At 71.1% G+C, this 27016-nt stretch overlaps 3 protein-coding genes across 9 annotated transcripts; all 3 read left to right on the top strand.

Moving 5' to 3' along the window:
- The first annotated feature begins 1171 nt into the window (after positions 1 to 1171).
- LOC134524419 (inactive phospholipase C-like protein 2) lies at positions 1172 to 13569 on the top strand. 2 transcript variants are annotated; one of them, XM_063354447.1, is made up of 6 exons: positions 1172 to 1366; positions 6651 to 9140; positions 9356 to 9559; positions 10090 to 10165; positions 11850 to 11959; positions 12130 to 13569. In XM_063354447.1, exons 1-6 carry the CDS (start codon positions 1172 to 1174, stop codon positions 12313 to 12315), a joined length of 3261 nt encoding a protein of 1086 aa, XP_063210517.1. In that variant the 3' UTR covers positions 12316 to 13569. The 2 variants fall into 2 exon arrangements, with proteins under 2 accessions (XP_063210517.1, XP_063210518.1); XM_063354448.1 differs by lacking the exon at positions 1172 to 1366 and adding an exon at positions 3673 to 3775.
- Positions 13486 to 14700, top strand: HCRT (hypocretin neuropeptide precursor). The gene is made up of 2 exons (XM_063354456.1): positions 13486 to 13615; positions 14131 to 14700. The coding sequence occupies exons 1-2, from the start codon at positions 13595 to 13597 to the stop codon at positions 14569 to 14571; spliced, it is 462 nt and encodes a 153-aa protein (XP_063210526.1). The 5' UTR covers positions 13486 to 13594; the 3' UTR covers positions 14572 to 14700.
- Positions 14701 to 15517: 817 nt separating this feature from the next.
- On the top strand, positions 15518 to 26580 carry KCNH4 (potassium voltage-gated channel subfamily H member 4). Of its 6 annotated transcripts, none has more exons than XM_063354455.1 (16): positions 15518 to 15693; positions 18407 to 18640; positions 18771 to 18902; positions 19105 to 19232; positions 20185 to 20428; positions 20667 to 20824; positions 21902 to 22109; positions 22276 to 22470; positions 22749 to 22948; positions 23626 to 23875; positions 23967 to 24181; positions 25231 to 25278; positions 25361 to 25728; positions 25842 to 25948; positions 26024 to 26100; positions 26188 to 26580. In XM_063354455.1, exons 1-16 carry the CDS (start codon positions 15618 to 15620, stop codon positions 26578 to 26580), a joined length of 3033 nt encoding a protein of 1010 aa, XP_063210525.1. In that variant the 5' UTR covers positions 15518 to 15617. The 6 variants fall into 6 exon arrangements, with proteins under 6 accessions (XP_063210525.1, XP_063210523.1, XP_063210522.1 ...); XM_063354453.1 differs by having other exon boundaries at positions 25177 to 25278; XM_063354452.1 differs by having other exon boundaries at positions 23695 to 23875; positions 25177 to 25278; positions 25842 to 26100.
- The last annotated feature ends 436 nt before the right edge of the window (positions 26581 to 27016 follow it).

Here is a 27016-nt window from a genome sequence, read left to right as displayed (position 1 = left end):
CCAGGCCGCTGGCAGAGGACAATGTCTTGAACAGGGTCCACACAAAGCATCCCCCCAGCGCAGCCAAAACCTCCGCCAGGGATGGAAGCCCGGCTGAGGCTCCATCCTGCCAGCCCTGCCAGAAAAAAACCCTGGGGCAAAATTCCTGGTGCAAACAGGGGAAAAGAAGTGCCTGCGGCTGGGGGGAAAGGATGCCCTGGGCGGAGCTGTGAGCCTGCAGTGACCTGACCCCCGAGCAAAAGCCTCAACCCGCTGCCCAGGAGAGCGGTGCCAGCCCAGGGCTTCACCAGGCGGCTCTGGCTTGTCTCAGCATGGCACCGCCAGCTCTAGTTGCCCCCTGTCGTCGCCTGGGCACTGACCCCGCTGGAGGCTGCAGAGGGGGCGGGTCCCCTAATGGGCATGGCTGGGCTGCAGGGTGCAGGCTCAGTTTGGGTGGCAGGCTGCAGGATGCAAGGTTGATTTGGGTGCCAGGCTGCAGGGTGCAAGGTCGGTTTGGGTGCCAGGCTGCAGGGTGCAGGTTCGTTTCGGGTACGAGGATGCAGGATGCAGGCTGGGTTTGGGTGCCAGGGTGCAGGCTCGTTTCAAGTACCAGGCTCGAAGGGTGCAAGGTCGATTTGGGTGCCAGGCTGCAGGGTGCAGGTTCGTTTCGGGTACCAGGGTGCAGGATGCAGGGTGGGTTTGGGTGCCAGGGTGCAGGCTGGTTTCTGGTAGGAGGGTCTAGGGTGCAGGCTCGTTTTGGGTGCCGGGCTGCAGGGTGCAAGGTCGATTTGGGTACCAGGCTGCAGGCTCGTTTCGGGTACCAGGCTGCAGGGCGTGGGCTGGGTGGGGGTGGCCGGCTGCAGGGTGCGGGCTTGGCCCGGGTCCCGCCGGGATGGGGCGGCCGCCGGGCCCGGGCGCTGCGGCGCTGGGCGGAGGCCGGGGGGGGTTTTCCCGGCGGCGGGAGGTGCCGGTGCCCGCTCCCCGCCGCTGCAGCCCGGGGCGGGGGGGCCGCGCCGTCCCCATCCCCGTCGCCGTCCGCGGCCCCGCCCCCGGCGCGGCCCGTCCCCTCCTCCCGGCCGCGCCGCCTCCCGCCCGCTCCGCCACTGAGCCCGCAGCGGCGGCGGCGGCGGCGGGCGCAGGCTCCGGGGGCGCCCGGGGCCCCGCGGCGGCCGCTGCCCTGAGGCCGCGGGGGATGGCGGAGGGGCCCCGGGGCGCCCCGCCGCCGGGATCGCCCCGCCCCGCCGCCCCGCTGCCCAACGGGCCCCGCGGCGGCGGCGGCGGCGGCGGCGGCGGCGGCAGCCCCGGCTCGGGCTCGGGCAGCAGCAGCCGCGAGGACTCGGCGGAGCGGAGCCCCGCGCCCGCCGCGCCCCGGGCCAGCATCATGAAGGTGAGAGCACGGCCCCGGCCCCGGCCCCGGCCCCGGCCCCTCCCGCCCCGCCCCGCCCCGCGGCGCACTCCGGTGTCCCCCGGGACCGGCGCAGGGGTCGGGGGTCCGAGCGATGCCCCCCCCGCGGGAGCTGCGTGTCCCCCGGCCCCGGAGCCAGCGGGTACCGGCCCCGCCAGCCCGCGATGCCCGCCGTGCCCGCCGCCCCCCCGAGTCCCCGCCGAGCCCGGCCGGGCACTGCCCGCACCCGTGGGGAGGGTTTGGGGAGCCGGGGGGCAGCTGCAGCCCCGGATCGGTGCCCGGGGGTCGCCCGCCCGGCCGGACGCCGGGCTTTGCCTCCGGTCCGCGGCACCGGGCTCGCCGGGGATGCTCTTGCCAGGGCCGGCACGGCATCCCCTGGCCCTGCTCGGCACCCTGGGTCCCCAAGGGCAAAGCCTGGCTCGGGCTTCGTGCGCTGCCGGGCCAGGCCTGTCCTCTCTGCGTGGCCGTGGGTTGCCCCGTCCAGCCGCCGCCGGTCCCGCGGGTCCCCTGCATGGCCACGCTGCTCCTGCCGCGGGAGCCACGCCGCAGCATCACCCTGTCCTGCTCAGGGCACCCATGGGTGCCGGCGAGGAGACGCCTGCTCCTTGCTCCCGAGCACCTTGGGCCCGGCCTGGCCGGCTCCCGACCCGCTCCCGACATCTCCCCGGAGCCGTGCCGCGGCCGGGCGGGGGCACCGGCGGGGCCGTGGGGCAGGGAGGCTCTCTGGGGGTCTCCCGCGTGGGTGGGCAGTGGGTCACATGCGCCCTTTCCTCAATGAGCCCCCCCCTAATTGCGCTTGTGCCGGCGATGCTCGCTGACACAATAGGTCGCGTCCGCCCGGGACCCGCCTCCCCGCTCTTGGCAGCCTATTTTGAGCCGGGATTGCTCCGGTGCTATTAATACCCCGTGTGGGGGCTGTTCCCGTGGTGCCGCCCCAGCCCCGCTCCTCTGCCCCCGGCACCCGGTTCCCTGGGCAGAGGCGTCGGCCGGAGGGACCCCGCGCCCCCCGGGTTCCCGCTGCAAACTGTTGCGGGAGCGGCCGGGCTGAGCCCCGCGCGGTGGCGGCGAGGAGACCTCCCGGGGCTCCCGAGCAGCCCGAGGCCGGGACCGGTGCGCCGTCTCTGCCCGGTTTCCCTGGGGACCTCGCTGGGGTCTCCCGCTCCTCACGGGGTCGGGCAGCGACGCTTCCCGCCGCCCCCTGGCCGGGAAGCAGCCGCGGGCGGGGGGTGAACCCCCGCTTGCCCCCGGGCTGGGGGCACCCCCCCGTCACCGCCGTGCGTCACCGCGGGATTTGGCCTCACGTGAAGGTCGGTGGCCCCGGGCCAGCGCCGGGGGTGGGGAGGGCTGGCGGGAGCGGGTCAGGCCTGGCCACCGTCCCCAGCCTGTGCTGGTCCGCCGTGCATCTCCGAGCCCCCTCAGGGCCTGATCCTGCCCCGGTGCTGGAGGGCTGCAGGTCCCCGAGTCCCACAGCCGGGAGCTCCCCGGGCTGGGCCTGGCTGTGCCCCGGGACCCGTCCTTGGGCGGGGGGGGGCGGGCGGGCGAGCGGTCAGGGGGCGGTGGGCAGACACGCTGCCCGTGGGCACCGGCCGCCCGCGCCGCGCTTCTCCTGCCCTCCCCGCTTCGGAGGCAGCGCTCCTGCCGCTGCCTCAGCACAGCCCTCCTGTCCCTGAGAGACGACAGGGGACAGAGCGCGTCCCCCGCCAGCCCCTCACCGGCTGAGACCCCTGTGTGCCGGGGCCGGGGAGGGGTTGGCTGCTGGAGACGTGGAAGCACATGTGGGGAGAGCTGCCGGCTCTGTTATTTTTTGGAATTTCCAGAAAAGGCTGGAGGAGTGAATCTGAAAGCGAGAATCGGCGGCTGGGCTGGGGCAGGGGGAGCCCGGGCCCGGCCGTGCCGGGCAGCGATGGGACATCCCCGTGCTGTGGCTGGAGGAGCTGCTCCCGGCTTTCTGAGGCTGGAAGCGGAGGGTCTGGAGATCCGGCGGGCTGGAAAGATGCTGGAAGGGGACTGGGAGCATGCTGGATCTGTTCCTCCCTGCTGCAGGAGGTGACCCTTGCCCAGCGCCCCGCTGCCCCGTGTCCTGCGTGGGCCCCGTCCCGCGGCAGCCCCAGGAGCCGTACGGTGCCTCTGTGCGGGGCTCCGGCTCCGCGGCCCCTCGCTGCGTAGCGGCAGCTGGTGCCGCGGGGAGTGGATGTGTCACTCGCTCTCTTCTTGGCAGGGAACAAACGGCGGCAGAAAAGCCCTGGCTGTGCCTGGCCTCCCACTGCCTCCGCTCCGGTGCTGCCGGCTGTCGTCCGCATCCCTGCTCGCGCTGCCCGGCCCGGGATGGGAGCAAGTGGGAAGAACCGGGATGCGGGGAAGCCGGCTGTGGATGAGTCCCGACACGGCCAGGTTGGGGGGGAACAACCCCGTACCCACGGCCGGGAGAGGGGTGCTACTGCCGGGGCGGCGACAGTCCCGCTCCCCGGGCTGGCCAGCGGAACCGCGGGCGGGCGGGACGCCTCAGCCCCACGGGCTTTCGGTTCCTCTGTCTGCTGCTGCGCGGCGGGGACCCCCGCCGGCCGATAACGGGAAGGGACGGGAGGCCGATGGGCCCTTCCCCACCCCCGGGCTGCGGAACCGGTTGCTTTGGCCGGTAACGCCGGCGGTCACATGGCGGCTGAGATTAAAGCTGCCGCGCTGGCCGGGGCACTGATCACGGGAGGTAATTGCCTGAAGAGGTGATTAGTACACGCTGCAGAGCCGGGAGGGGCGCGGGTCGGACGTGCCCGCCGTGCCCAGGCTGATGCCCGCGCTCGCCGTGGTCGGCACCGGCACCGCGTCTTCCCCCCACAGAGCCGGGCTGTGCGGGAGCGGTGCGTGTGGCAGGAGCCCTACGTGCGGGATGCCCTGCTCCTGCCGGAGCCCTATCCGTGCCCGGGGACGCTCCCTACTCCCGCGGCCGTGGGTGCCGCCTCCTCCCGCCTCCGCTGCTCGATGGGGCTCCGCGGCCCCGGCTGCCCGCACCGCTCCCGCTCCTGCCCGCACCTCGCGGGGCACCGAGCAGGGCGTCCACAGGCGCGAAGCCCGCCTGGGAAGCGCCGTTGCAACGGGCTGCCGGGGAGCAGCGGCTTTTCCCCACCGGTCCCGGGGCCGGGGTGTGAAGCCGGCGGGCGGGAGGCCCCGCACGGCCGCCGCCACCGGCTCGCTGGGGGCAAACACCGGGAGCTGCGGGAGCGGAGCGTCTGCACCCCAAGGCGCCGCAGCAGGCGCCCCCTCCCCTTGCCCGAGCCTTGGGGGGCTGCAGGGAGGGCGTTCGGGGGGGGGCCCGGCGGGGCTGTGCCGGAGGGTGGGTCCGGCTGGCTGCGGTGGGCGCAGCGGGGGCAGGTCCCCGGGCGCTGGGTGCTCGCAGGCCCCCCGCCCGTGTTTCCTTTCCGGATGGATTTCCTGTTTTCGGCTGTGGGGCCCGCTGCGGAGCCGCCCGGGGTGGGGTGCGCCGGTGCGGGGGGGTCCTGCCCGGGGCAGGAGGGGGCCGCTCCCCGGTGCCAGCCGTCACCCCGCGGGGGGGGTGGGGGGGGGGGGGGGCGAGGGCCGGGGCTGCCCGTCAGTGGGGCGCTCAGATTGCTGCTCGCAGGAAGCCACCCGGCGGCGAGTCCTTCCCCGCGGGGCTGGCCCCATGGCGTGACCTGCCGCTGAGCCCCCCCGCTGAGTAGGGCTGGTCGGGGTCCTGCTCCCTGGCACGGTGGCCCCCGGCTCAGCCCCGGGGACGATTGTCCCGGCTGGATACTGGGGCTTCGGGGGATGCCGTGCGTCGCCACCCCACTGCCCGGGAAGGCTGCAGAGGAGAGGGGGCGGCTGCTGGCTGTTGGGGGGCCCGGGAGGCGGCCTGAGCAGGGGACACCCCCCCGGAGCCGGCTGGCACAGAGGCAGGGTGCTGGCGCTCAGCCGGCTCTCGGAGCAATCTGGCAGCGAGAGGATGCGAAAAGCTCCCTCATCCGAGATGGAGGAAACAGCCCCCACGCGAGGCCGAGTGGGGTCAGGGAGCAGAGCTGCAGAGGAAGGGCCGGATCCAGTGTGGGGCCGGGGGCTGGGGCTGATCCCCCTCCCCAGGACGTTGTGTCCTGGGTACCCCTGGGGGGAGTTGGCTGCCACCTGCGTCACCTGTCCCGATTGCCCTGGGTCAGGGCTGCCTGGCCCCACAGGGGCAGATTCAGGCCCTTGGGATGAGGCACGGGGACGTGCTCGCCCAGGCCACCAGCCCGCTCTGCTGTGGAAATTGTCGGGGTGCCTGAGGGGGACACCCCCTTGCCCTCAACCCGGGCAGCTGGGCAGCACCTGCCTCTGCCGGAGACACCACCAGATTAGAGGTGACTCACCATAATCTTGAAGTGGATTAAATCTCCTCCTGCTGCACTACTTAATGAAATCCATCCCATAATATTCGCCCAGCCCTGCTGTTCCCCCTCATCCCCCCGCCCCCTCCAGCCCCTTGGCAGCAGCGTCCCCCTTCCCTGCTGAGGGTCAGGGCTGGCGCAGGGGTACGGACAGATTGTGGGCATGGGGTGCAGGCAGCAGACAGCCCTTACCCCCTGGGACCCCCATCGGGGCAGCAGCGGCCATGGGCTGTGCAGGACAGGGCCAGGGGACATACTTGTCCCCAGTGTGTGGCACTTGCAGGCGGCTGTCCTGCACCGCTCCCTGGCAGATGGAGTGTGGGGGGGTCTGGCTTGGGCTCCCCAGGAGCAGCTCTGCCCCCGCTTCAGGGTGCCCCAGGCATCCTCGCACCCCACTGCCATGGTGCCCGGGGTCAGTGCAAGGGACACAGGCGTGAGGGCCCGTGGCGTGTGTCCCTCTGCAGGGATGCGGCTGCCGTGGGCACAGGCTGGTCCTGCCAGGCGCCTGTTTTCCTCTGGTGTCCCCGGGCCAGGGAGACGGGGACCATGCCGGGCTGCCTGTGCATGGCTGTGCCTCCACGGGTGCATGAGAAGTGGGGAAGGATCCGGCTCAGGGCCGGGAGCAGGAAGGAAGGAAGGAAAGCAGAGTTAAAATAAGCCAGGCAGTGAGCTGTGGGGGAGGCCAGGGCTGGAGCCGGCTCCCAGCCTCCAGGGAGATGGTCGGACTGGGGTGGACTGGGCTTCACATGGCACTGGGGCACCCTGGAGTGCTGTGCTGTGCATTGGGGATGGGGTGGGGAAAGAGAGTGTGGCTGGGGGGTGTCAGGAGCTGGTGGGGCGTACGCTCCCTGTCCTGTCCCTGACGGCTCTGCCCCCTTCTCCCACCCTGGCAGGATGGCTCCCGGCAGCGCCCGCCGCAGAAGAAGAAGACAGTGTCCTTCAGCACCATGCCCAATGACCGCAAGATCAACAGCACGGCCGCCTGCATCTCGTTCATGCTGGAGGGCTGCGAGCTGAAGAAGGTGCGCTCCAACTCCCGCATGTACAGCCGCTTCTTCGTGCTGGACGCTGACATGCGTTCCATGCGCTGGGAGCCCTCCAAGAAGGACTCGGAGAAGGCCAAGATTGAGATCAAGTCGGTGAAAGAGGTGCGTGTGGGCAAAAAGACTCCCGTCCTGCGCAGCAACGGCCTCTCCGACCAGTTCCCAGATGAGTGCGCCTTCTCCATCATCTACGGTGACAACTACGAGTCCCTGGACCTGGTGGCCAGCTCGGCTGATGTGGTGAGCGCCTGGGTGATGGGGCTCCGGTACCTGGTGTCCTATGGGAAGCACACCCCTGAGGCGCCCGGGACCGGCCACCCCAGCCTCCGGACCTCCTGGATCTCTTCCGTCTTCGATCTCGCCGACCTGGAGAAGTCTGGCCGCATCCCCGTGTCCCGGGCTGTGCAGCTGATCAAAGCACTTAACCCAGGCATGAAGACCTCCACCATCGAGCTGAAGTTCAAGGAGCTGCAGAAGGCCAGCGAGCGTCCTGGCACGGAGGTGGCCTGCGACCTCTTCGTGGAGGCGTACTGCGAGCTCTGCACCCGCCCCGAGATCTTCTTCCTTCTGGTGCAGTTCTCCAGCAACAAGGAGTACCTGGGTCTGAAGGACCTGCTGATGTTCCTGGAAGTGGAGCAGGGCATGGAGGGGGTGACGGAGGAGAAGTGCTTGGAGATCATCGGCAAGTACGAGCCCTCCAAGGAGGGCCGGGAGAAGGGCTACCTGGCCATCGACGGCTTCACGCGCTACCTGCTCTCCGCTGACTGCTCCATCTTCGACCCGCAGCACCGCAAGGTGTGCCAGGACATGGCGCAGCCCCTCTCCCACTACTACATCAGCTCTGCCCACAGCGCCTGCCTGCTGGAGGACAACTTCTGGGGCCGCTCAGACATCAGCGGCTACATCAGCGCCCTGGGCTTGGGCTGCCGTAGCATCGAGCTGGTGCTGTGGGACGGCCCTGAGGGCGAGCCCGTGGTCTACACCAGCCCCTCGGCCGCCTCCTGCGTGCCCTTCCGTGCCGTGGTGGGGCTGATTGACCAGCACGCCTTCACCGCCTCCGCCTACCCCCTCATCCTCTGCCTGGTGGTGCGCTGCTCGGCCCCCCAGCAGCGCCTCGCCGCCCAGTGCCTGCGCAAGACGCTGGGGGAGAAGCTGTACCTGGAGCCCCCCAACCCCACGGCCTCCTACCTGCCCTCCCCGGAGCAGCTCAAGGGCCGCATCCTCATCAAGGGCAAGAAGCTGCCGCCGGGCTGCGAGGACAGCGAGGGGGAGGTGTCGGACGAGGAGGAAGGCTGGGAACTGGCGCGGCGGCTGGGCCAGGAGGAGCGGGAGGCGCCAGAGGGAGGTGGCCCGCGGCGGGTGCGCCTCAGCCGGGAGCTCTCGGAGCTGGTGAGCCTCTGCCAGGCCGTCCCCTTCCAGGACTTCGAGAGCTCGCGGCGCGGGCAGCGCTACTGGGAGATGTGCTCCTTCAGCGAGGTGGAGGCGGGACGCTTCGCCAACGAGTGCCCGGCCGAGCTGGTGAGCTACAACAAGCGGTTCCTCTCCCGCGTCTACCCCAGCCCCATGCGCATCGACGCCAGCAACATGAACCCCCAGGACTTCTGGAAGTGCGGCTGCCAGATGGTGGCCATGAACTACCAGACGCCGGGGCTCATGATGGACCTGAACGCGGGCTGGTTCCGGCAGAACGGGGCCTGTGGCTATGTCCTGCGCCCCGCCATCATGCGGGAGGAGGTCTCCTACTTCAGTGCCAACGCCAAGGACTCCTTGCCCGGGGTGCCTGCCCAGCTCCTGCACCTCAAGGTCATCAGCGGGCAGAACCTGCCCAAGCCCAAGGGCTCGGGGGCCAAGGGGGAGGTGGTGGAGCCCTACGTCTGCGCCGAGATCCACGGCATCCCAGCCGACTGCGCTGAGCACCGCACCAAGACGGCCCTGCAGAGTGGGGACAACCCTGTCTTTGACGAGAGCCTGGAGTTCCAGATCAACCTGCCGGAGCTGGCCGTCCTGCGCTTCGTCGTGCTGGACGACGACTACATCGGGGACGAGTTCATCGCCCAGTACACCATCCCCTTTGAGTGCCTGCAGCCCGGCTACCGCCACGTCCCCCTCCAGTCCCTGGCCGGGGAGCCCCTGCCCCACGCCACCCTCTTTGTGCATGTGGCCATCACCGACCGCCGCGGCGGGGGCAAGGGGCACCGCCGGGGGCTGGCAGGGCGTCGGGGCCGCCGGGTGCGGGAGTACACCTCCACCAAGGCCACTGGCATCAAGGCCATCGATGAGGTCTTCCGGACGGCCACCCAGCCACTGCGGGAGGCCACCGACCTGCGGGAGAATGTGCAGGTACGGACCCCATGGAGGCGCTGGGGACCTGGTTTCTGCGGGGGAGGACGGGGCTGGACTGTGAGCGGTGGGGAGCCCGGGCGTCCCCCACTTCCTGGGGGATGCGGGTGAGGAGCCTCGTCTGGAGCAGAGAGCTGGGGGTAACTGGGCAATCCAAGGGGGGGCTCTTGGGGGCCCTCTGGGGCTGAGCCTCTAACGCCGGTGTCTGCCCGCAGAACGCACTGGTCTCCTTCAAGGAGCTGTGTGGCCTGACGCCCGCTGCCAACATGAAGCAGTGCATCCTGACGGTGGCCACGTGGCTGCTGCACAGTGACAGTGCGCCCAGCGTCACCCTCAACCTGGCAGAGAAGTACCCCCCCATGGAGGCCCAGGGCCCCATCCCGGACCTGCTGCGCAAGGTCCTCACCGCCTACGAGACGGTAAGTGCCGTGCCACCGGGGCTCGGCTTCTCGTGGGGATGCTCCGGCAGCATCGGGACCATCGTCCTGCCCAGGACAGGGGACCCCAAACTTGCTGCACCCATCCCGGTGCAGGGGGAGGCTGGCAGGGGGCTGCGTGGGGGGCTGTGCAGGGAGGAGGCTTGTGGAGGCTCAGGCTTGCCTGGCTCGCTACGAGCCCTGGGGGTGCCCGTCCCCCTGCCCGTGCTGCCTGCACCCTGTGCCGGGGCTGGCTGGCAGGGTGTCCCGCGGTCCCGCCTTGCGGGAGAAATCCCATTAATGGCCCAGCCCGGAGCTGCTTCCTTCCTTTGTGTTGGAGGGGGACCTGGCCGCCGGCCAGGCGCTGGTCACACCACACCTGGCTGGACCAGACCCCGGCCACCACGCTGCGGGGAGGGGCAACCCCTGCCGGAGCCCCTTCTCCCCATCCTCTCTGCCTGGGGGTGCGTGAGTCCGGGGGGGGCGCGTGGGTCCAGGGGGTGCCCAACTCCTCACGCTGCCCCTCTCCCCAGATGATCCAGACCAGCCGGACGCTGATCGAGTCTGCCGACGCGGTGTATGGGAAGCTCATCCAGGCGCAGCAGGCAGGTGGGTGCTGGGGGGGGGCTGGCCTAGTCCCGGTGCTGCTCTGTGCCAGACACATCCCGGGGTGGGGACGATGCTGGGCTGGGGGCTTGTGTCCCCACAGGACTCGGTTCAGGGGGGGCTGGCACCACTCTCCAGCCCCACGCACGGGCATGGCAACGCGCGCCGGTGTTTTTGGCTGTGCACAGGGGAGGACGAGGGGTGCGTGTCTGCACCCCCCCGGTGGGTGCGTGCCATGGCTGGGGTGCAGCGGCAGAGCAAACGGGGCCGAGCGGCTGTGGGAGAGCCATTTGCGGCTGGGGCGGCCCCGAGCCCGGCTCCGCGGTTTTCCCGTGTCCCGGCAGCACCGGGGGAGGGGCCCGGGGGGCGCTTCCCCGTGCCGGGGCAGGGTGCGGGGCTGCGGGGACTGCAGGGGCTGTGCGGGAGGGAGGAGAGAGAGGGGAGCGGAGGAGGCTGATGAGGAAGCGGGGAAGAGTCATTAGCTGCCAAACGCCGGAATATAATTAGCACCAGAAATAACAGACTGGGGCTGACGGTAGAAGTGGCAACTGAATGTTACGACTTCCAAGACACATGGCTGAACCCACACAGGCAGGTGCTGCCGGCTGCCTGCCCCGGCCTCCCCCCCCCGGCCTCCCCTACCCCCCGCCCGCCCCGCGGCGGCTGCCCCGGACCCCCGGCCGCACTCCGGGCACCGACGGCTGCGCGGCCCCGCAGGGACGGCCCCGGCCACCCCTCGTGTGGGCTCCCCGCGGGGCTGGGAGAGCCGCCAGGAGCTGGAGGGGCCGGGGGGGAAGGAGGGGGCCCCCTCTGCCCCCCCCCCCGCCGGTACCAGCCTTGCTGCCAGCAGCCCTGTTTGTTCCCTGCCGGCGCGGCAGCCCGGAACTCCCCGAGCTCTTGGCTTTGGGCTCCGCCACCGCTGCCAGCGCCGGGGGGAGCGGCGGTGGGGATGGGGGGGGGACGCGGGCTGCGGGGCTGGGGTGCGGGACACGGTGGGGGGGCTCTGCGCCGCTCTGCTTGGGGGAGCCCCGCTGCGGTGCTGGGAGGGGGCGGGTCGCCGCGGGGCAGAGGGGCTCTGGGGGCGGCGACCCCTCGCGGCGGTGGCAGGGGGCAGTTTGGGGGGGCTGAACCCCCCCCCCCCCCGACAGCCCCATTGCGCCCGGGCCAGCCCCGGCGATGCCGACCCGATGCGGGGGGGGTGGGTGCTGCGGGGTCCGGGGAGGCGCCGGCTGCGGGCGGGGGGTGCGGGGCCGGGGGGGGTGGTGCTGATTGACGGCGCGTGGGCGGGCGGGCGCGCGTGGGAGCCCTCGCGTGGGCCTGGAGCCGGTGCTGCGTCAGGGCGGGGGGGGGTAAATATAGCACCCGCTCACGGGGACGTCACGCGCTGCACGGCGCGGGGGCTCGCGCTCCGGGGGGCGGGGGGGGGGGACACGACGACGACGACGACGACCCTCTCCCAGCCCCCCGTCCCCAGCGCGGGGACGGGGCGGGGGGGGCTCCCCCGTTGTTCCCGGCACGGGGTGGGGGGGACGGGACTCGGGGCTCTTGGGGCGGCGGGGAACCTACCCTGCCCGCACCCCCCCCGTGCCGGGCGGGGGGCGTCCCTCCGGCTGTGTCCCTGTGAGGAGGGGGGGGTGGTGGCCGTCCCCGTGGCCCCGCGCCCGCTGAGCGCCGCCCCCGCCCGCAGGGATGGATTTCCACAAGGAACTGCCCCGCATCGAGGCCAAGGAGGGGCTGCGGGGCCGCAAGCTGCAGAAGGCGCTGGAGAGCTTCGCCTGGAACATCACCGTCCTCAAGGTGAAGGGCGAGGGCCGCCCCTTCCCCTCCCCAGCCGCCCCCGGGGGGCGCTCCCTGAGCGCTGGGGGTGTCCCCGGCCAGTTCAGGGGGTCCCGGCGGTGACCCCCCCGGCCTCCCGCAGCCCACGCTCCGTCGGTCCCCGGCCCTGACGCCTCCCTCTCCCCGCGCAGGGCCAGGCCGACCTCCTGAAGCACGCCAAGGCGGAGGCGCTGGACAACCTGTGGCAGATCCACAACGCGGGACAGTCCTGCGGTATCGGCAGGAACGGCTCGGCCTCGCCGGAGCCCTCCCGGCTGCGCGCCCCGCTGGAGCCCATCCCGGAGACGGAAGGAGGCGGCGACGCGGCGTCCTGCTGACCCCGGCCTGGGGCTCGGGGGCCCGGACTGAGCACCCCCCCGCCCGCAGGGGCCGGGGGTAGGAAGCCCCAGCCTGTCCAGGGACGGGCAGCCGCCTGCCCGCAGGCTCGGGGTGCGGGGAGGGACGCCTGCGGGGCCGCTGCCCGCGCTCCGCCGTGCCGAGGGGCTGCGGCGGGGCCCAGCGGGGAGGTCGGGGAGGGGTAGCCCCGCTCCCGCTTGCCCCCACCCCCGAGCTCGCCGGGGACTCATCCATCTCCCCCCATCCGCTTCTGGAGCAAGCGTCCTGCCGCGGGGCCCGCGGGGATGCTGGCACCCCGGTGCCCGTGTGCATGTGCCCCCCCACCCTACACTGCCCGACCCCCCTCATAAAAGCAGCCCCCGGACTGGGCTCCTGCCCCTCTCCAGGGCCGCGGGTGTTGTCTTCGCCAGCCCCTGCCTGGCGGGAAGGGTCCTGGCCGGTCGCTGTCCCCTCTCCGCGGGGCAGCGGGTCCCTCCCCCCTCCCTGGCGTCCCCAGCCCCGCCGCTGTGCAGAGGGGCCGGGCGGCTCTGGGGTGCAGCGGGCGGGGGGGCCGCTGCAGACCAGCCTGGGCAGCAGATGTGGCTTCTGGCATCAGGGAAACGTCGGGGCTCGTCCCCCGGGCTAGGGGGGCCCCGCGCGGGCCAGGGGTGAGGGGTGGTCTGGGGTCGGACCGGGGCTGCGGAGCGTTATAAAGAGTGCGAGACCCAGCCCTACGCCCTGCTGCTCCCTCCATGGCGGGATGGGGTCACCAAAGGGGTTGTGGCACTGGGGACAGGGATCATCCCTCCCTTGGCACCGGCCCAAGCGCAGGGTGACGGCTCCCCACGTCAGGGAGCCTGCGGCTGCCGGCGCCCCTTTGTTCGGGGAGGTAATTAGCCTAATGGGGCCGCCGGGAGCGGACCGGCGCCTCCCCAGCGCTGCCCTGCAGCCCCTTTGTGCCGGCCCGGCCGCAGAGCCCGCGGGCAATTAGGGCCTCATTAGTGCCACGCACCCTGGCCACCGCGCCCGGCCCGCCGGCACCCGCACAATGAGAAGCTGCAAATGAGGGGAAAGGCCTGGCTAGTCTCCGGGCTACCGGCCCCAGCGAGCCCGCGTCTCCCGGAGACCGGCCGCTCCCGCCCGGCCCCGACGGTATTTTTGGCCGCGCCATTGTGCCGGGTCCTATAAAGCAGCGGCGGCGGCGGCGGCGGGCGGGAGGGCGCGGGGTTCTGTGCGGGACATGCCCCAGCACCGCTCGGCTGCCTGAAGACCCCGGGAAGGATGGAGGTACCCAGCGCCAAGGTGGGGCCGGGGGGCTGCAGCCGCGGCGCTGGGAGGGCAGCGGCTGCGGGGAGGTCGGGGTGGGGGGTCCGGGGGTGCAGGGGGCACGGCCGGTTCCTCCCCGGGGCTCCCCGACCGTGGCCAGCAGTCTCTCGGGGGGGGTCAGCCCCGCGTGGGCTTCTCGGGAGGGCGCTGGGCGGGTGGTGCCCGCGGTGTCGCGCCTGGATGTCACCGCTGCTCGTCCCGTGGCACTCGGGGACGGTGTTTGCCGTCGCTGCCCGGTGCTGGGGGGCGGCAGCCGCCTGTGGTCGGGGGCTGGGGGTGAGGTGCTGGCCGCGGGACTGGGGCACCCCCGGGAGCAGGGCACCCCCGTGGCAGCGGGGACGAGCAAGGAGCGCTGCAGCGAGCGGGGCGGACGGGAGCCGGGATACCGGCGGGCGCGGCAGCAGGACCTGGGGGCAGCCCCAGGGCTGTGCGGGCCCCGCTCTCCGGTGCTGCCGGTTGCCCCGCTCTGACGCTGCCCGTCGCTCCGGTAGCTCCCGCGGGCTGCCTGCCTCCTGTTGCTGCTGCTGCTGCTGCTGGGCTCCATGGCCGCCGCCCGGCAGAGCCTGCCCGAGTGTTGCCGGCAGAAGACCTGCTCCTGCCGCATCTACGACCTGCTGCACGGCATGGGCAACCACGCCGCCGGCATCCTCACGCTGGGCAAGAGGAAGAGCGTCCCGCCGGCGTTCCAGAGCCGGCTCTACCGCCTGCTGCACGGCTCCGGCAACCACGCCGCCGGCATCCTCACCATGGGCAAGCGCGGGGAGCCCCCCGGCCCCGCCTGCCACAGCGCGTCGGGCTGCCCCGGCGGCGCGGATCCCCAGCCCACGCCGGCGCTGCGGGGCTCGGCCGCCAGCCCCGCGGAGTGCCAGGGACACTCGGGGAAGGACCTGACGAAGAGCCAGGCTCAGGGAGCTGCCAAGAGCTTTTACTGAGCGGGCTGGGGTCAGCGGGAGCGGAGAGGAGGTCCCTGGGGGGACGGACCCCGGAGCTCGGTGTAAATAGCACTTTTACATACCTCCTCCTGGCCCCGAACGAGCCTGCGCAGGGCACCGCGGGCACCGCTGGCCTTTTACAATAAACGGTAGCCTGACGTTTGCCGGCTCTGCCTTCTGCCTGGGGAGGGGCCGGGGGGGCACAACACCGCGCCGGGGGGACACAGCACCGCAGCGGGGCAGCCGGTGAGGCTGGTGCCTTCCTCTGTGGTGCCGGCACTGGGGGCATGCGCGGGACCTGCTGGTGGATGCGGGACCAAAACTGGGGAGAAGCGAGCCTCCGCCAGGCGGCCCGGAACTGGAGGGGTATGTGAAGCCCCCCTAAAGGGCTCAGAGCACCCCCCACCACAGCACAGGGAACCTTTGGTGACCCTCTCGTGGCCACAGGTCCCTGACTTCCACCCCACCCCACTGCCCTCCCACTGTCCCGTCCCCACGCAGGGTCCTGGGGAGGGCTCCGTCTGGGTCCTGTCACCCCTGGGTGCCCCTCAGGGGGTCCCGCAGGGCATTGCCTTGCCCTGCAGCCCCCGAGCTGACTGTCCCCAGGGTAGAGCCCCCAGCGGTGGGGCTGGTGTCCCACAGCAGGAGCCCCCGGGGACGCCGGGTCCTGCCCCCTCCTCAGCCTCCATGGAGCCCGGGAGGGCCGGTGCCTCCCAGTGCTGAGCGGGCTGGTACCGAGCAGGTCCCAGTGCAGCCGGTGCCTCCCGGGGCCGAAGGGTCCGGTGTCCCCGGGACAGAGCGACCTGCCCCCAAGCGGGTGCCGGTGCCCGCCGCTGCAGAGGCCCCTCCCGGTGCCGGCGGCGCGCAGGGCCCGGGGCGGGGCGGGGGCGGGGCGCGAGCCCCGGGCGGGCCGGGCCGGGCCGGGCCGAGCCGAGCCGAGCCGGGATCAGCCCGCGGCGCCGGGGCCGCACCTGCGGAGGGGCCCGGGGCGGCGGCGGAGCCCAGCCCCGCGGCCGCAGCCCCGCGGCGGGCGGCGCGGCAGGACCATGCCGGTGATGAAGGGGCTGCTGGCGCCGCAGAACACCTTCCTGGACACCATCGCCACCCGCTTCGATGGCACACGTAGGGCCGGGGGGGGACCGGGGAGGGTCCGTGCCGGGCACGGCGGGGCGCGGGCAGGGGGAGGCGCTGCCCCCCGGGAAGTGGCGGGAGGGCCCGGGGCTTGTCCCGGCACCGAAGCACCAGCGGTTCGGTGGGACGCGACCGTCCGCGCGCTCTGCGCCGTCCCAGGGACCCCCCGTGTCCGTGGCCGGGCTCGGTTCTCCCGGACCCTCCGTGGCCGTGGCCGGGCTCTGTGCTCCGCGACCTCTCGTGTCGCTTGTGTCCCGGGCTGCCCCCGCTGTGCGGCAGGGATGCGTTCGCCGCGGTCGGTGCCCACTGCCGCTGCCCGGTGCCGGTGCCCGCGGTCGGTGCCGGCGCGGCCGCGCTCAGCACCAAGGACAGATCCCGGGCGCGGCGGGAGGGGCCGCGCGAGCCCCGGGCAGGGGGTCCCCGGGGGGCCCTCGGCCGGGCTCACCCCCCCCGGCCGCCCCGGGAGCCCCCACGGGCCCCGCTTTGCCCCGGTCCCGGGGGGGACGTCTGGGTCGTTATGCGCGGGCGTCGAGTTGCTGCCCCAAGGAACTCCCCCCCACCCCCGAGACAGGGTCCCCCAGAGCCAGGGGGGCGGCCGTGGGGCGCAGCCTGTGTCTGTCACCTCCACGGCACACGGCGTTGCTGCGAGGGACATCGCGGGGCCCCCGGGAAGTCCCGGTGCTGCACAGGGCGGCCACCCCGAGCCCCCGGTTAGCAACACGCCCGCTCGCTTGGGGTTATCCCCGGCCAGGTGGATACCAGTGGCGGGGGGGTGTGTTTTGGCAGGGGCGGGGAGCAGGGACTGTGTTGTCCCAGCACCATCCGTTTTGGGTCCACTTCCCATAGCTGGAGGTTCTGGCGTGTCTCCAGGAGCTGGGCTCCCCTCCATGTCCGTGTGCTGGGGTCAGGATGGATTAAGGCGTTGGCATGTTGGGGAGGGGATCATGCCGGAGTGCCACGTGCCAGCTCCTGGCACCGCTGGCTCCATGCAGCCACCTGGGGACAGGTCGTGTTCGGAGCTGACCCCAGGTTCCCCCAAATCACCTGGAGAAGAGTCCTCCCAGGCCAGCTGCCTGCGGGGCTGGGTGTCTCTCACCTTGCTGGGAGGGACTGGCATGAGGCGGCACTGGGAGCCTGCAGCCACCTCCCACATCACCATCAGGGCACCAGGAGCACCCTGGGGACGTGTGTTGGCTGCGACTCTGGGCTGGCTCCTGGCCTGGTGTGATGCAGAGCATCCCAGATGACACGGGGTGTCGTTTGCCCACAGGAGCTCGCATTTGGGATGTTACCTTTGAGACGGCAACGCGTAACGAGGCAGCCAGTGCCCTCATCCCTCCCCAGCTCAGGCCGAGCTGCACCTGGTGGTGCCAGGGCAGAGCCCCGGGTGCTCACACTGGTGATGCCAGCACTGTCCCTCCACGGGAGCAGAGGCCAAGCATGGCACTGGGGTCCACATGCCCCTGCTGAGAGGAGTTCCCGCAGAGGAACCGGGGGAAAGTCCCCAGAGGCAGCAGGGACCGGTGTCCCCAGCTCTGCTGGCCCTGGGCTCCCTGGGGCTGGCTCTGGCTCTCCAAGGAGAAGGTCCCCGCGGGAGCTGCCTGAAATGACCCAACGCAAAGCCCGGGGACACGGCGTTTGCCCCACAGCCCCACAGCATCCTGCCTGCAGCTGCGCCAGCCGCCTCCCAGGCACTTTTAACCAGTGTCCGGCTTTGCGGGTTTGATGTGTCTTTTATCGGCTTTATCTGCCATGGAGAGGGGCTTTAGCCGCAGTGATATGCCGTGCGAGTTAACCCTGCCTCTCCCAGGCAGCCGCTGCCCACTGGGCCTGAGAGTGCCTGTCCAGGCAAGCTGGCCACCACAGCAGGGGGCCGCCGAGCCCCCCCAGAGCTGCTTCACCCTTCTCAGCAGAGCTGCTCCCAAATGCAAGCCCTTTTTTTCTTTTCTAATAACACATCCTGGACACCGCCGTAATCCTGGCTCCCCAGAGCCAAAATCTGGCCTTAGTCACAGCTTCAAGCTATTTTTGCTTCTCCAAGCTAATCCCGGGTTGAGCTGTGCTGTGGCAGCCCCGCTGCACCCCCCATGGTGCCAGGGCTGCCATCCTTCCCTTCCCGCAACCTCCCCTACCCTTGCCCTGCCCGCGCTGCCCTGGCACGGCTCTGATCTGCTGCGGGGTCCCCTCCTGCGCTGCCAGAGGGGCACAGCATGTCTCCTGCTCCCGGTGCTGGGGCTGAGGGGGTGCAGCGGTGCTGGGCTGGGGCCCCAGGGGCTGAAGACTGTGTCAGGGCTGGGGGACACCCTGCTCTGCACTGCAGCCCGGCGCCTCTGGGCTGGCAGCGCCCAGCCGGTTTTGCCGCTGCTCCGGCTAAGCCGCCTGAGCCTTGGTGGGAGATGGGAGCAGCAGATGGCAAGGGGGAGGCGTGAATGGCCTTGCTCAGGATCGCAGCTCCCTAGATGGGAGCCAGCAGCTGGATCTGGGCTCCTTCCCCTTCTGGTGTGTGGGGCTGGGATCCTGCCCAGGGCGGGCCCTTGGGGGCGGCAGGGCAGGGGATGAGCAGGCTCTGGGAGCAGCTGGGGGCAGATGGATGGAGACCTGGCTCCGCTTCCCAGAGGGACCCATGGGGGCCGCAGGGCTGGGCTCCCCTTTGAGCCCCCCAGGGTGGCCCCGAGCCCTCAGGGGCGGCTGCGTCTCCTTTCAGACAGCAACTTCATCCTGGCCAACGCGCAGGTCCGCCGCGGCTTCCCCATCGTCTACTGCTCCGACGGCTTCTGCGACCTCACCGGCTTCGCCCGCACTGAGGTCATGCAGAAGAACTGCAGCTGCCGCTTCCTCTACGGGGCTGAGACCAGCGAGCCCGTCCTGCAGCGCATCGAGAAGGTGCTGGACGGCAGGCAGGAGTACCAGACCGAGGTCTGCTTCTACAAGAAGGGGGGTGAGTGGTGCATGGGGCTGGGTCCCTGCCCCCTGCTCCGGCTGGGGCTCGGCCCCGTGCCGGCCCTGGGGTGAAGCCGCCGAGTGGCGGGGAGGCTGCCTGGCCTTCACCACCCCTCTCCTCCTCGCAGGAGCTGCCTTCTGGTGCCTGCTGGACATCATGCCCATCAAGAACGAGAAGGGGGAGGTCGTGCTGTTCCTCTTCTCCTTCAAGGACATCACAGAGAGCCGGGGCAGGAGCCACCTGGGTGACAAAAAGGAGGGTGAGCCATGGCTGAGGGATGGGGACAGGTTTCAGGGAGCGGTGTGTGCTGGGGGCACGTGGCAAAGGGGTTCCCGGTTCCCTGCTGGGTCCTGCCTGCCTTTATCCACCTGTGCAAGGAGGGGTCCGCGAAGCAGCCCCTGCTCTGTCGCACCAGCAGCGCCACAGCCTCCCACTAACCCAGCGTGTCTTGTCCGCTGCAGAGAAGCAGAGGAGCAAGAAGTCGGGGAGCTCACACCTGCGGGCAGCACAGAGGCAGGGCCGGACGGTGCTGCACCGGCTCAGCAGCCAGTTTGCCCGGAGGGACCGCGGCGAGATGAAAATCAACCGTGTAAGGACCTGGGGGAACCCTCAGCTTCTCCCGGTGCCTCCCAGGCCGGGGCCGTAGGCAGGCTGGCAGCGCTGCGGCTCTCCCGGCACCAGCCCCGCAGCACAGCCCGGTCTCGCTGGGATGCTCTTCCCATGCACGCATCTCGCCGGCCTCCCCAGACACCGAAATGCCCTCCATCCCCGGCAGCCGCGTCGTAGCCCTGGCTGCAAAATGTAGTTTGTTGGCAGCAGGAGAGAGACCAGCGGGTGCCCAGAGCTTGCCGTGGGGAGACCAGATCTGGCAGCTCTCACGGGGCTGTCTCTCTCCTCACACGCTGGCTGTCAGGAAAAGCCGGCCCCGGGGAGCGCCGTTACCAGGCTGCGGGTGCGAGCAGCGGGGCTTCCAGCAGCAGCGGGCACCGGAGCCATCTCTGTGCCAGCCCATTCGCGTGGTTGTGGTGCCCCATGGCACCGCACCGCCTGCAGATGTAGGGCCAGGGCAGGGGTCTGTCACCGGCTGAGAGCGTCCGGGGGCCCAGAGCTGGCAAGCAGGCAAAGAGTTTCAGTACGTCAGTCTTCAATCACGGGGGCTTGGGTGGGATGGACCCGGCTCTCCCCTTGCCCAGGCTGGGCTCTCGCTGTCCCCGAGCAGCGCTGTGTCCCTGCAGAGGGTGAGGATGGCTCTGCCCCGGGGCACGAATTGGCACCTGGGACGGTTCTGGGCAGCAGCTGGCAGTGCCAGTGGATTACTGTTAATAGCATTAGCATAGCGTTAATTTATGTGCCGTAATCGGGCGTTCTGTGCCCATCTCTGAGGGTGACCTCGGCGCAGCCCACGTGCCCCGTTGGAAATGTGTGTCCATCACCCCAGGCGGGCAGGACGCAGGAGGAGGGGGGGGCTGCGGTGGCCTTCCCCCCTCATGCGGGATGGCCCCTGTGCCACCCGTGTGCCACCCTGCTGCTTGCTCCCCCAGAACGTGTTTGAGAACAAGCCGTCCATCCCCGAGTACAAAGTGGCCTCGGTGCAGAAGTCCCGCTTCATCCTGCTCCACTACAGCATCTTCAAGGCCCTCTGGGACTGGCTGATCCTGCTGGCCACCTTCTACGTGGCCGTCACCGTCCCCTACAATGTCTGCTTCACGGGCACGGAGGACAGCCTCTCGGCTGCCCGCAGCACCATCGTCAGCGACATCGCCGTGGAGATGCTCTTCATCCTCGGTAGGTCCGTGCCCATGGCTGAGCATCTGCATGGGATGGGGGACGTGGCTGAGCGGGGCAGGGATGTGGCCGGAGGAGCGGACCTGGGGGGGTGATGGCGAGGGGAGCTGGCATCACTTTGCCCCTGCTGCTGGTGCCGAGCACCCCGGGATTGGGACCCAGGTTGGCCACAGACCCCGGCCCAGCTCCCCCGGCCACAGCGGGGGCGGTGAGGGCTGGTCCTGCTCTCCCGGGGCAGACATCATCCTGAATTTCCGGACGACGTACGTGAGCCAGTCGGGCCAGGTGGTGTACGACCCCCGCTCCATCTGCATCCATTACGTGGCCACCTGGTTCTTCGTGGACCTGATCGCCGCTCTGCCCTTCGATCTGCTCTACGTCTTCAACGTGACCGTGGTGAGTGCCACCGACGCTGTGGGAGGGGGACAGCAGTGGGGGAGGTGGCCCCTGTCACAGGGATACGCTCCTCGCGTGCCCGTCTGGGAGTGGCGCGGGCAGCGGGGGGAGGCAGCGATGGCAGCTGTAGCGGGAAGCTTCCCATGCCTCTTAATTTAACCAGAGGCTGCCACAAATGACAGTAAGTGCCAAGCCACCGCTCCAGGAGCTGCAGGAAGGTGCCTGCCCCGTGCCCTTCACCCAGCACCCAGCGCCCAGCACGCCTGTGCTCTGCCCCGGGTACAGAGCAGCTCCGAGCAGCTCCAATTCGGCACGCAGATACCTTGTGCACGCACACCCCACCGCAGCCAGCGGCACTCGCACGGTGCCCGCTCTGGCAGGGGGGGTTCCAGGGGTGCAGACACACAGGGCACACGCCGGTGACGAAGGCAGGTCCCGCCTGAGCCTCCCCGGGCTCTCGAGGGGCCCCGAGCGCAGCGGGGGCGATGGGCTGCGCCAGTGCAGCGCTGGCACCAGCCCCTCGGCTAATTGGGGCGGGCAGGGGAGGAGGGAGGCGAGCGCGGCGGCTGTAATTACGCTTATTGGAGGCAGAGCAGCGTGCGGGGACGACAAAGGGCACTTGGGGCTGGAACTGCCCCCCTGAGCCAAACCCGGCTCCGCTGGCGCCCCGGCGGTGCTGCCGGCAGGAAAACAACCACGGCCGAGGCAGGGGCCACCGCTGCCGGGGCCGGGCAAGCCGGCAGCACGGAGCCGTGGCTGGCAGGATGGGCAGCCTGGCAAAGCCATTGCTGCCGGCTCCCACTCCCACCGGTCACCTCCCTGCCCCGCTGCAGCACCCCAAATCTCCCAGGGGGATTCAGCGCCCTGACAGGCTGTGACCCCGGCTGCCCGCTGGGCGCTGGGCACGGTGGTGGAAGGCACGGTGATGGAAGGCTGCTCGGGGACGAGCTCGTCCCGTAGCCCACGGCCCTCCTGGCGGCTGTGGGGGGTGGTGAAGGGTCCCTGCCCCCTGGGGGAGGTCTGGGGGGGTCCCTGCCTGCAGCTCCGCCCGGTTCACCCACCTGCCCCGCTCCCCAGACCTCGCTGGTTCACCTGCTGAAGACGGTGCGGCTGCTGCGGCTGCTGCGGCTGCTGCAGAAGCTGGACCGGTACTCGCAGTACAGCGCCATGGTGCTCACCCTGCTCATGTCCATGTTCGCGCTGCTGGCCCACTGGATGGCGTGCATCTGGTACGTCATCGGCCGCAAGGAGATGGAGAGCAACGACCCCCGGACCTGGGAGATCGGTGAGCGGGGGCTGCCGGGGCTGCTCAGGATGCCTGGCTCCCTCCGTGCTGCCGGCAGGAGGGAGCGGGCAGAGGGCAATCCCGGGGGGCACAGGGTGGCCGGGGCAGGGACGGGAGCTGTGCCGAGCCCCCCGGCGAGCGCTAACCCCCCGGCTGTGCTTGGCAGGCTGGCTGCATGAGCTGGGCAAGAGGCTGGAGGCTCCCTACATCAACAACTCGGCGGGGGGCCCCTCCGTCCGCAGCGCCTACATCGCCTCCCTCTACTTCACCCTCAGCAGCCTGACCAGCGTGGGCTTCGGCAACGTCTGCGCCAACACCGACGCCGAGAAGATCTTCTCCATCTGCACCATGCTCATCGGGGGTGAGGCGGGGAGCGCGGCAGGGCTTGGGGGGGGCTTCGTCTCCGGCTGCCGAAGCAGAGAGTGCAGCAGGTGCCGCAGGGCACTGGGGGGGAGGCGATGAACGCGTGTGCCTTGTGGGACAGCCCTGGGGCTGGGGTTAGGGGAGAAGCCCCCCCCCGGTGCTGCACCCCTCGGCCTCGCGTTACTGGCGGGGGCAGAGCCCAGACTCCCGTACGCCGCAGCCCCCACCCAGCCGTCCCCTTGGCGGGCCTGACGCTGGCCCTCCCACCGCCCCCAGCGCTGATGCATGCCGTCGTCTTCGGCAATGTCACGGCCATCATCCAGCGCATGTATTCCCGCCGCTCGCTCTACCACACCCGCATGAAGGACCTCAAGGACTTCATCCGCGTCCACCGCCTGCCCCAGCAGCTCAAGCAGAGGATGCTGGAGTACTTCCAGACCACCTGGTCGGTGAACAACGGCATCGACGCCAACGAGGTAGGAGGTGTCGGATGGGCTGGGCCAGGTCCCCTCTGGCCCCCCCCGGGTCCTGCGCCCAGCGTGGGGGTGATGGGGCTGGCACGGCCGGCTACGAGAGTGCGAGTGTGTGTACGTGCGTGTGTGCAAGTGTGCGCAGATGTGCGCGTGTCCGTGCGCTGTTGCTGGAGGGACCTGTGCCAGGTCACAGAATCCCAGAATCCCAGAATCCCAGCCTGGCCAGGGCTGGAAGGGCCCTCTGGAGATCATCCCCTCCAACCCCCGGCCAGAGCAGGGTCACCCAGAGCAGGTGGCACAGGAACGCGGCCAGGCGGGGTCGGAATGTCTCCAGAGACGGAGACTCCCCCACCTCTCTGGGCAGCCTGTGCCAGGGCTCTGCCACCCTCACAGCAAAGAAGTTCCTCCTCCTGTTGAGATGGAACTTCCCAGGGGCAAGTTTGTGCCCGTTACCTCTTGATTCCTGCCATCACGGGGAGCGGGACAGGCACATGGAGCAGAGGCAGCCCATCAGCACGGCCAGAGCTGGCCCGTATCTGCTGGCCGGGATTGCTGGGCTCTGCCGAGGCAGCCGGGGCAGCTGGGGGGTGAGACGCTCCGCTCCGGAGGGGGATGTGTCCCCTGGGCTGTGGGGGGAGGCTGCTCCTCGGCCACCCGCGCCCCAGCCCCGCTCTCCCCAGCTGCTGCACGACTTCCCCGACGAGCTGCGTGCGGACGTGGCCATGCACCTCAACAAGGACATCCTGCAGCTGCCCGTCTTCGAGACGGCCAGCCGGGGCTGCCTGCGCTCCCTCTCGCTCCACATCAAGACCTCCTTCTGCGCCCCGGGGGAGTACCTGCTGCGCCAGGGTGACGCGCTGCAGGCCAACTACTTCGTCTGCTCCGGCTCCCTCGAGGTGCTGAGGGACAACGTGGTCCTGGCCATCCTGGGTGAGGGCAGGTGGCGAGGGCTCCCCCCCAACCCCTTCTGCTGCCCCGGCCGGGGCTCACGCCGCTCGCCCACCCCCGTCCCCTCCTGCAGGCAAAGGGGATTTGATCGGAGCCGACCTGTGCAGCACGGACCAGGTCATCAAGACCAACGCGGACGTGAAGGCGTTGACTTACTGCGACCTGCAGTACATCGGGCTGCGGGGGCTCTGCGAGGTGCTGCAGCTCTACCCCGAGTACGCCAGCAAGTTCACGGCCGACATCCACCAGGACCTGACCTTCAACCTGCGGGAGGGCAGCGAGATGGAGGTGGGTGCGCGTCCTCCCTCGCGGGCCCCTTCCCGTCCTCGCGACCCCAGAAACCGGAGCAGGGCTGGGACTCCCCAGGGTCATGGAAAGGGTTTGTCCACTCCCTGCTCGCGGTCCCCAGGCTCTGTGGCTGGGGTGGGGGCTGCGGCTGGGCCACCCCGGCCATCCAGGTATGTCCCGTGCCCAGCTCCTCTTCGCTCCGTGCAACCTGGGGAATTGGAAGCAAGAGCGTTTGCAATGCAGGGTCTGAGGCAGATGGAGGGTTTGGAAATGGGGGGTGAAGGCGACTGGGGGGCACGGCGGGACAGGCAGCCAGGGCATAGCCCCCCCAGTGCGCAGGAGGCAGCGCCTGGGGCTGCCGGGTTTAGTCACGCTGCCAACACCAGCAGCTGGGGGGATGTTCTGCTGCAGAAATAGCTCTGCAGCACTTTTTCCTCCCCCGTCTCTGCTGCCGGGTCTGCTCTGCGGTGGCACCGAGCGGCTGGGGGCTCCTCCAGAGCATCCCCACGCCCGGTACCCACCACCCTCAGTCCCTGCAGAGGTGCAGCAGGAGGTAGCTCTCTAGATCCCAGATAGTCCTACCAAAACCCGACACGTCCATCGCCCAGGAGGGGTATAAATAAACCAAGGGTGGGTGCGAACGGAGCTTGTCGGGTCCTGTGCCCCCTCCCCTGGCTGGCGGCACATGCCCGGGGGAGCTGATGTTCTGATGGCTGAGCCGGGGCTGGGAATTGGGCTCAGCCGTGGTTCTGGCTCTGAACCCACAGGCCGAGGCCGGGCAGCTCATCAGTGTCACGAGAGCAGCAGAGGAGGCAGAGCAGGCGAGGGTCTGCAGGGCCTGCTGCTGGGGCTGACCGGGATGGGGCGGATGCATGGTGCAGGGGGAGGTTTTGCCGTCCAGGGGGGCTCTGAGAGGCTGGGAGGGCTGCATGCCAGGGTGGGGAGGGGGTGGGCGTGTGCTCGGGGCTGTATCTGCACATGGCTGGTCCCTGCAGAGCCATGTGGGGTCCCACAGGCCACTGAACCGGTGCCATCCACTCTCCCCGCAGGGGCTCTGCCGCTACCCCCGGTCCCCGCGGCTGTCGCAGGCACCCCAGGTTTGTGCAGGGGGGGGGATGGGGCAGGGGGGGCCATGCCTTAGCACCTCCACAGGCATCAGCCCTGACCTCTTCCCCGCAGTCTTGTCTGGAGAGCGGCGCTGCCCCGGAGAAGCCCCTTCCCTCCATCCTGGAGGACGAGGAGGAGCCCGACGAGGTCTTCCAGCCCTCGCCCCCCGCCGTCACCCGCCGCAAGTTGCTGCTGCCCCAGCTGAGCAGCCCGGCGCGTCGCGGCTCCCTGAGCAGCCTCCTGGGTGATGAGCTGTGCCAGATCTCAGCCCTGCGGCGCAACTGCCACTCCCCGGCCCGCTGCAACCGGGGCCGCAGCCCCTCGCCGCAGTGCCGGAGGGACGCCCGGCTCCCGGAGCAGGAGGGTGATGCGGGCAGGAGGCCGGCCAAGCTCCTCATCCCCTCCCTGCACACCTACGGCCCCCCAGACCTCAGCCCCAGGTAAGGCTGGGACATGCCAGTGGCTCGTCCCGCTGCCATGGGAGGCCACTGAGGATGGTGGCAGAGGGATGAGGGGGTGACGATGGCCAACCCTCACCCCCTCCCTGCCCTAGAGTTGTGGACGGGATTGAAGACAACAGGGGGATGTCGGAGCCACAAACCTTCTCCTTCAACGTGGATGCCCCGCTGCAGAGCGCGGCGAGGGGCTCCCCCACGGCAGGTACCCCCGGGGTGGGGGCTGCGGGGCTGGGGGGCTCGGGGAGCCCTCTGCCACCAGCCGTGTCCTCCCCGGCAGGGACCGAGGCGGGGGCCCCAGCCCTGGCCACGGAGGCGGAGGAGATAAAGCAGAACATCAGGAGGCTCAACCAGGAGGTGCGACGGGGGCTGGGGCCGAGGCGGGGGGGCGCTGGGCCGGGGGTGTCCGCCGGGGCTCACTGCTGTGTCCCCCCCTGATTCCAGATCACCCACCTCAACCAGGAGGTTTCCCACCTCGGCCGGGAGCTACAGCGCATGATGGAGCTGCTCCAGGGCCGCCTGGGCGCCTCGCCGCCCCCCCGGCCCCCGCCGCCCCCCTCGCCACCGCCTGCTCCCCCCCGCTCCCGCAGCCCCCCCCCCGCCAGCCCCCCGCCCCAGCGCTGCCCGCTCCGCAGCCGCTCGGCCCACGCCGCCGCCGGCCCCTGGGGGCTCTGCCCGCCGCGGGGGGACACCCCCGGCCCCGACCCCCGCCCGGTCTCGGGCTCGCCCCCCCGCTCGCTGCCGCCCCGCTCCGCCCGTTCCTTCCCCGGCTGTTCGGCCGGCGGCCGCCCCCGCGCCCACCCCCAGCCCCGCTCCGGCTCCGCCAGCTCCCACTGACCCCGCCGCACCGGGTGACGTCGCCCCGGGAGGGGGGGGATCGTCGCCCCAAAGGCGGGGGGGACACCCTTGCCCCGGTGGGGATCGTCGCCCCTAGGGGAGGACCCTCGACCCAGGGGGGATCGTCGCCCCGAGGGGGTGGACCCTCGCCACTGTGGGACCCTCGCCCCGGGGGCGGGGATCGTCGCCCCGGTGGGACCCTCGCCCCGAGGGGGGGACTCTCGCCCGCCGCCCCGCTCTGCTCCCCTCGCTGCCCGGGACACGCCAGCGCCGGGCTGCCCCCGCTCCCCGCGTCCCCCCCGGGAGGGGGCGGCCGCGGGGAGGGCAGCGGGGAGGGCGGGGGGGGCAGCGCCCGGCACCAGCAGAGATTTTGATACGGTTTTATACTCGTTGCCCGCGGGGGTTTTTGTACAACCGGGACCTGCAGCCCCCCCAC

This window comes from Chroicocephalus ridibundus, chromosome 17 (assembly GCF_963924245.1).
Source record: "Chroicocephalus ridibundus chromosome 17, bChrRid1.1, whole genome shotgun sequence".
Classification (NCBI taxonomy): Eukaryota; Metazoa; Chordata; class Aves; order Charadriiformes; family Laridae; genus Chroicocephalus; species Chroicocephalus ridibundus.
The sequence above is the reverse complement of the archived record's forward strand: the minus strand, read 5'-3'. Positions and strand labels throughout refer to the sequence as shown.

Coding starts and splice junctions, on each gene's coding strand:
- KCNH4 (XM_063354450.1), top strand. CDS start 15,618: ATGCCGGTGATGAAGGGGCTGCTGGCGCCGCAGAACACCTTCCTGGAC. Junction 18,903..19,104: donor CCTGGGTGACAAAAAGGAGG/GTGAGCCATGGC, acceptor TGTCCGCTGCAG/AGAAGCAGAGGAGCAAGAAG. Junction 24,182..25,176: donor GGGAGGGCAGCGAGATGGAG/GTGGGTGCGCGT, acceptor TGGTCCCTGCAG/AGCCATGTGGGGTCCCACAG.
- LOC134524419 (XM_063354447.1), top strand. CDS start 1,172: ATGGCGGAGGGGCCCCGGGGCGCCCCGCCGCCGGGATCGCCCCGCCCC. Junction 1,367..6,650: donor CCCGGGCCAGCATCATGAAG/GTGAGAGCACGG, acceptor CCACCCTGGCAG/GATGGCTCCCGGCAGCGCCC. Junction 9,560..10,089: donor TCCTCACCGCCTACGAGACG/GTAAGTGCCGTG, acceptor CCCTCTCCCCAG/ATGATCCAGACCAGCCGGAC.
- HCRT (XM_063354456.1), top strand. CDS start 13,595: ATGGAGGTACCCAGCGCCAAG. Junction 13,616..14,130: donor TGGAGGTACCCAGCGCCAAG/GTGGGGCCGGGG, acceptor TCGCTCCGGTAG/CTCCCGCGGGCTGCCTGCCT.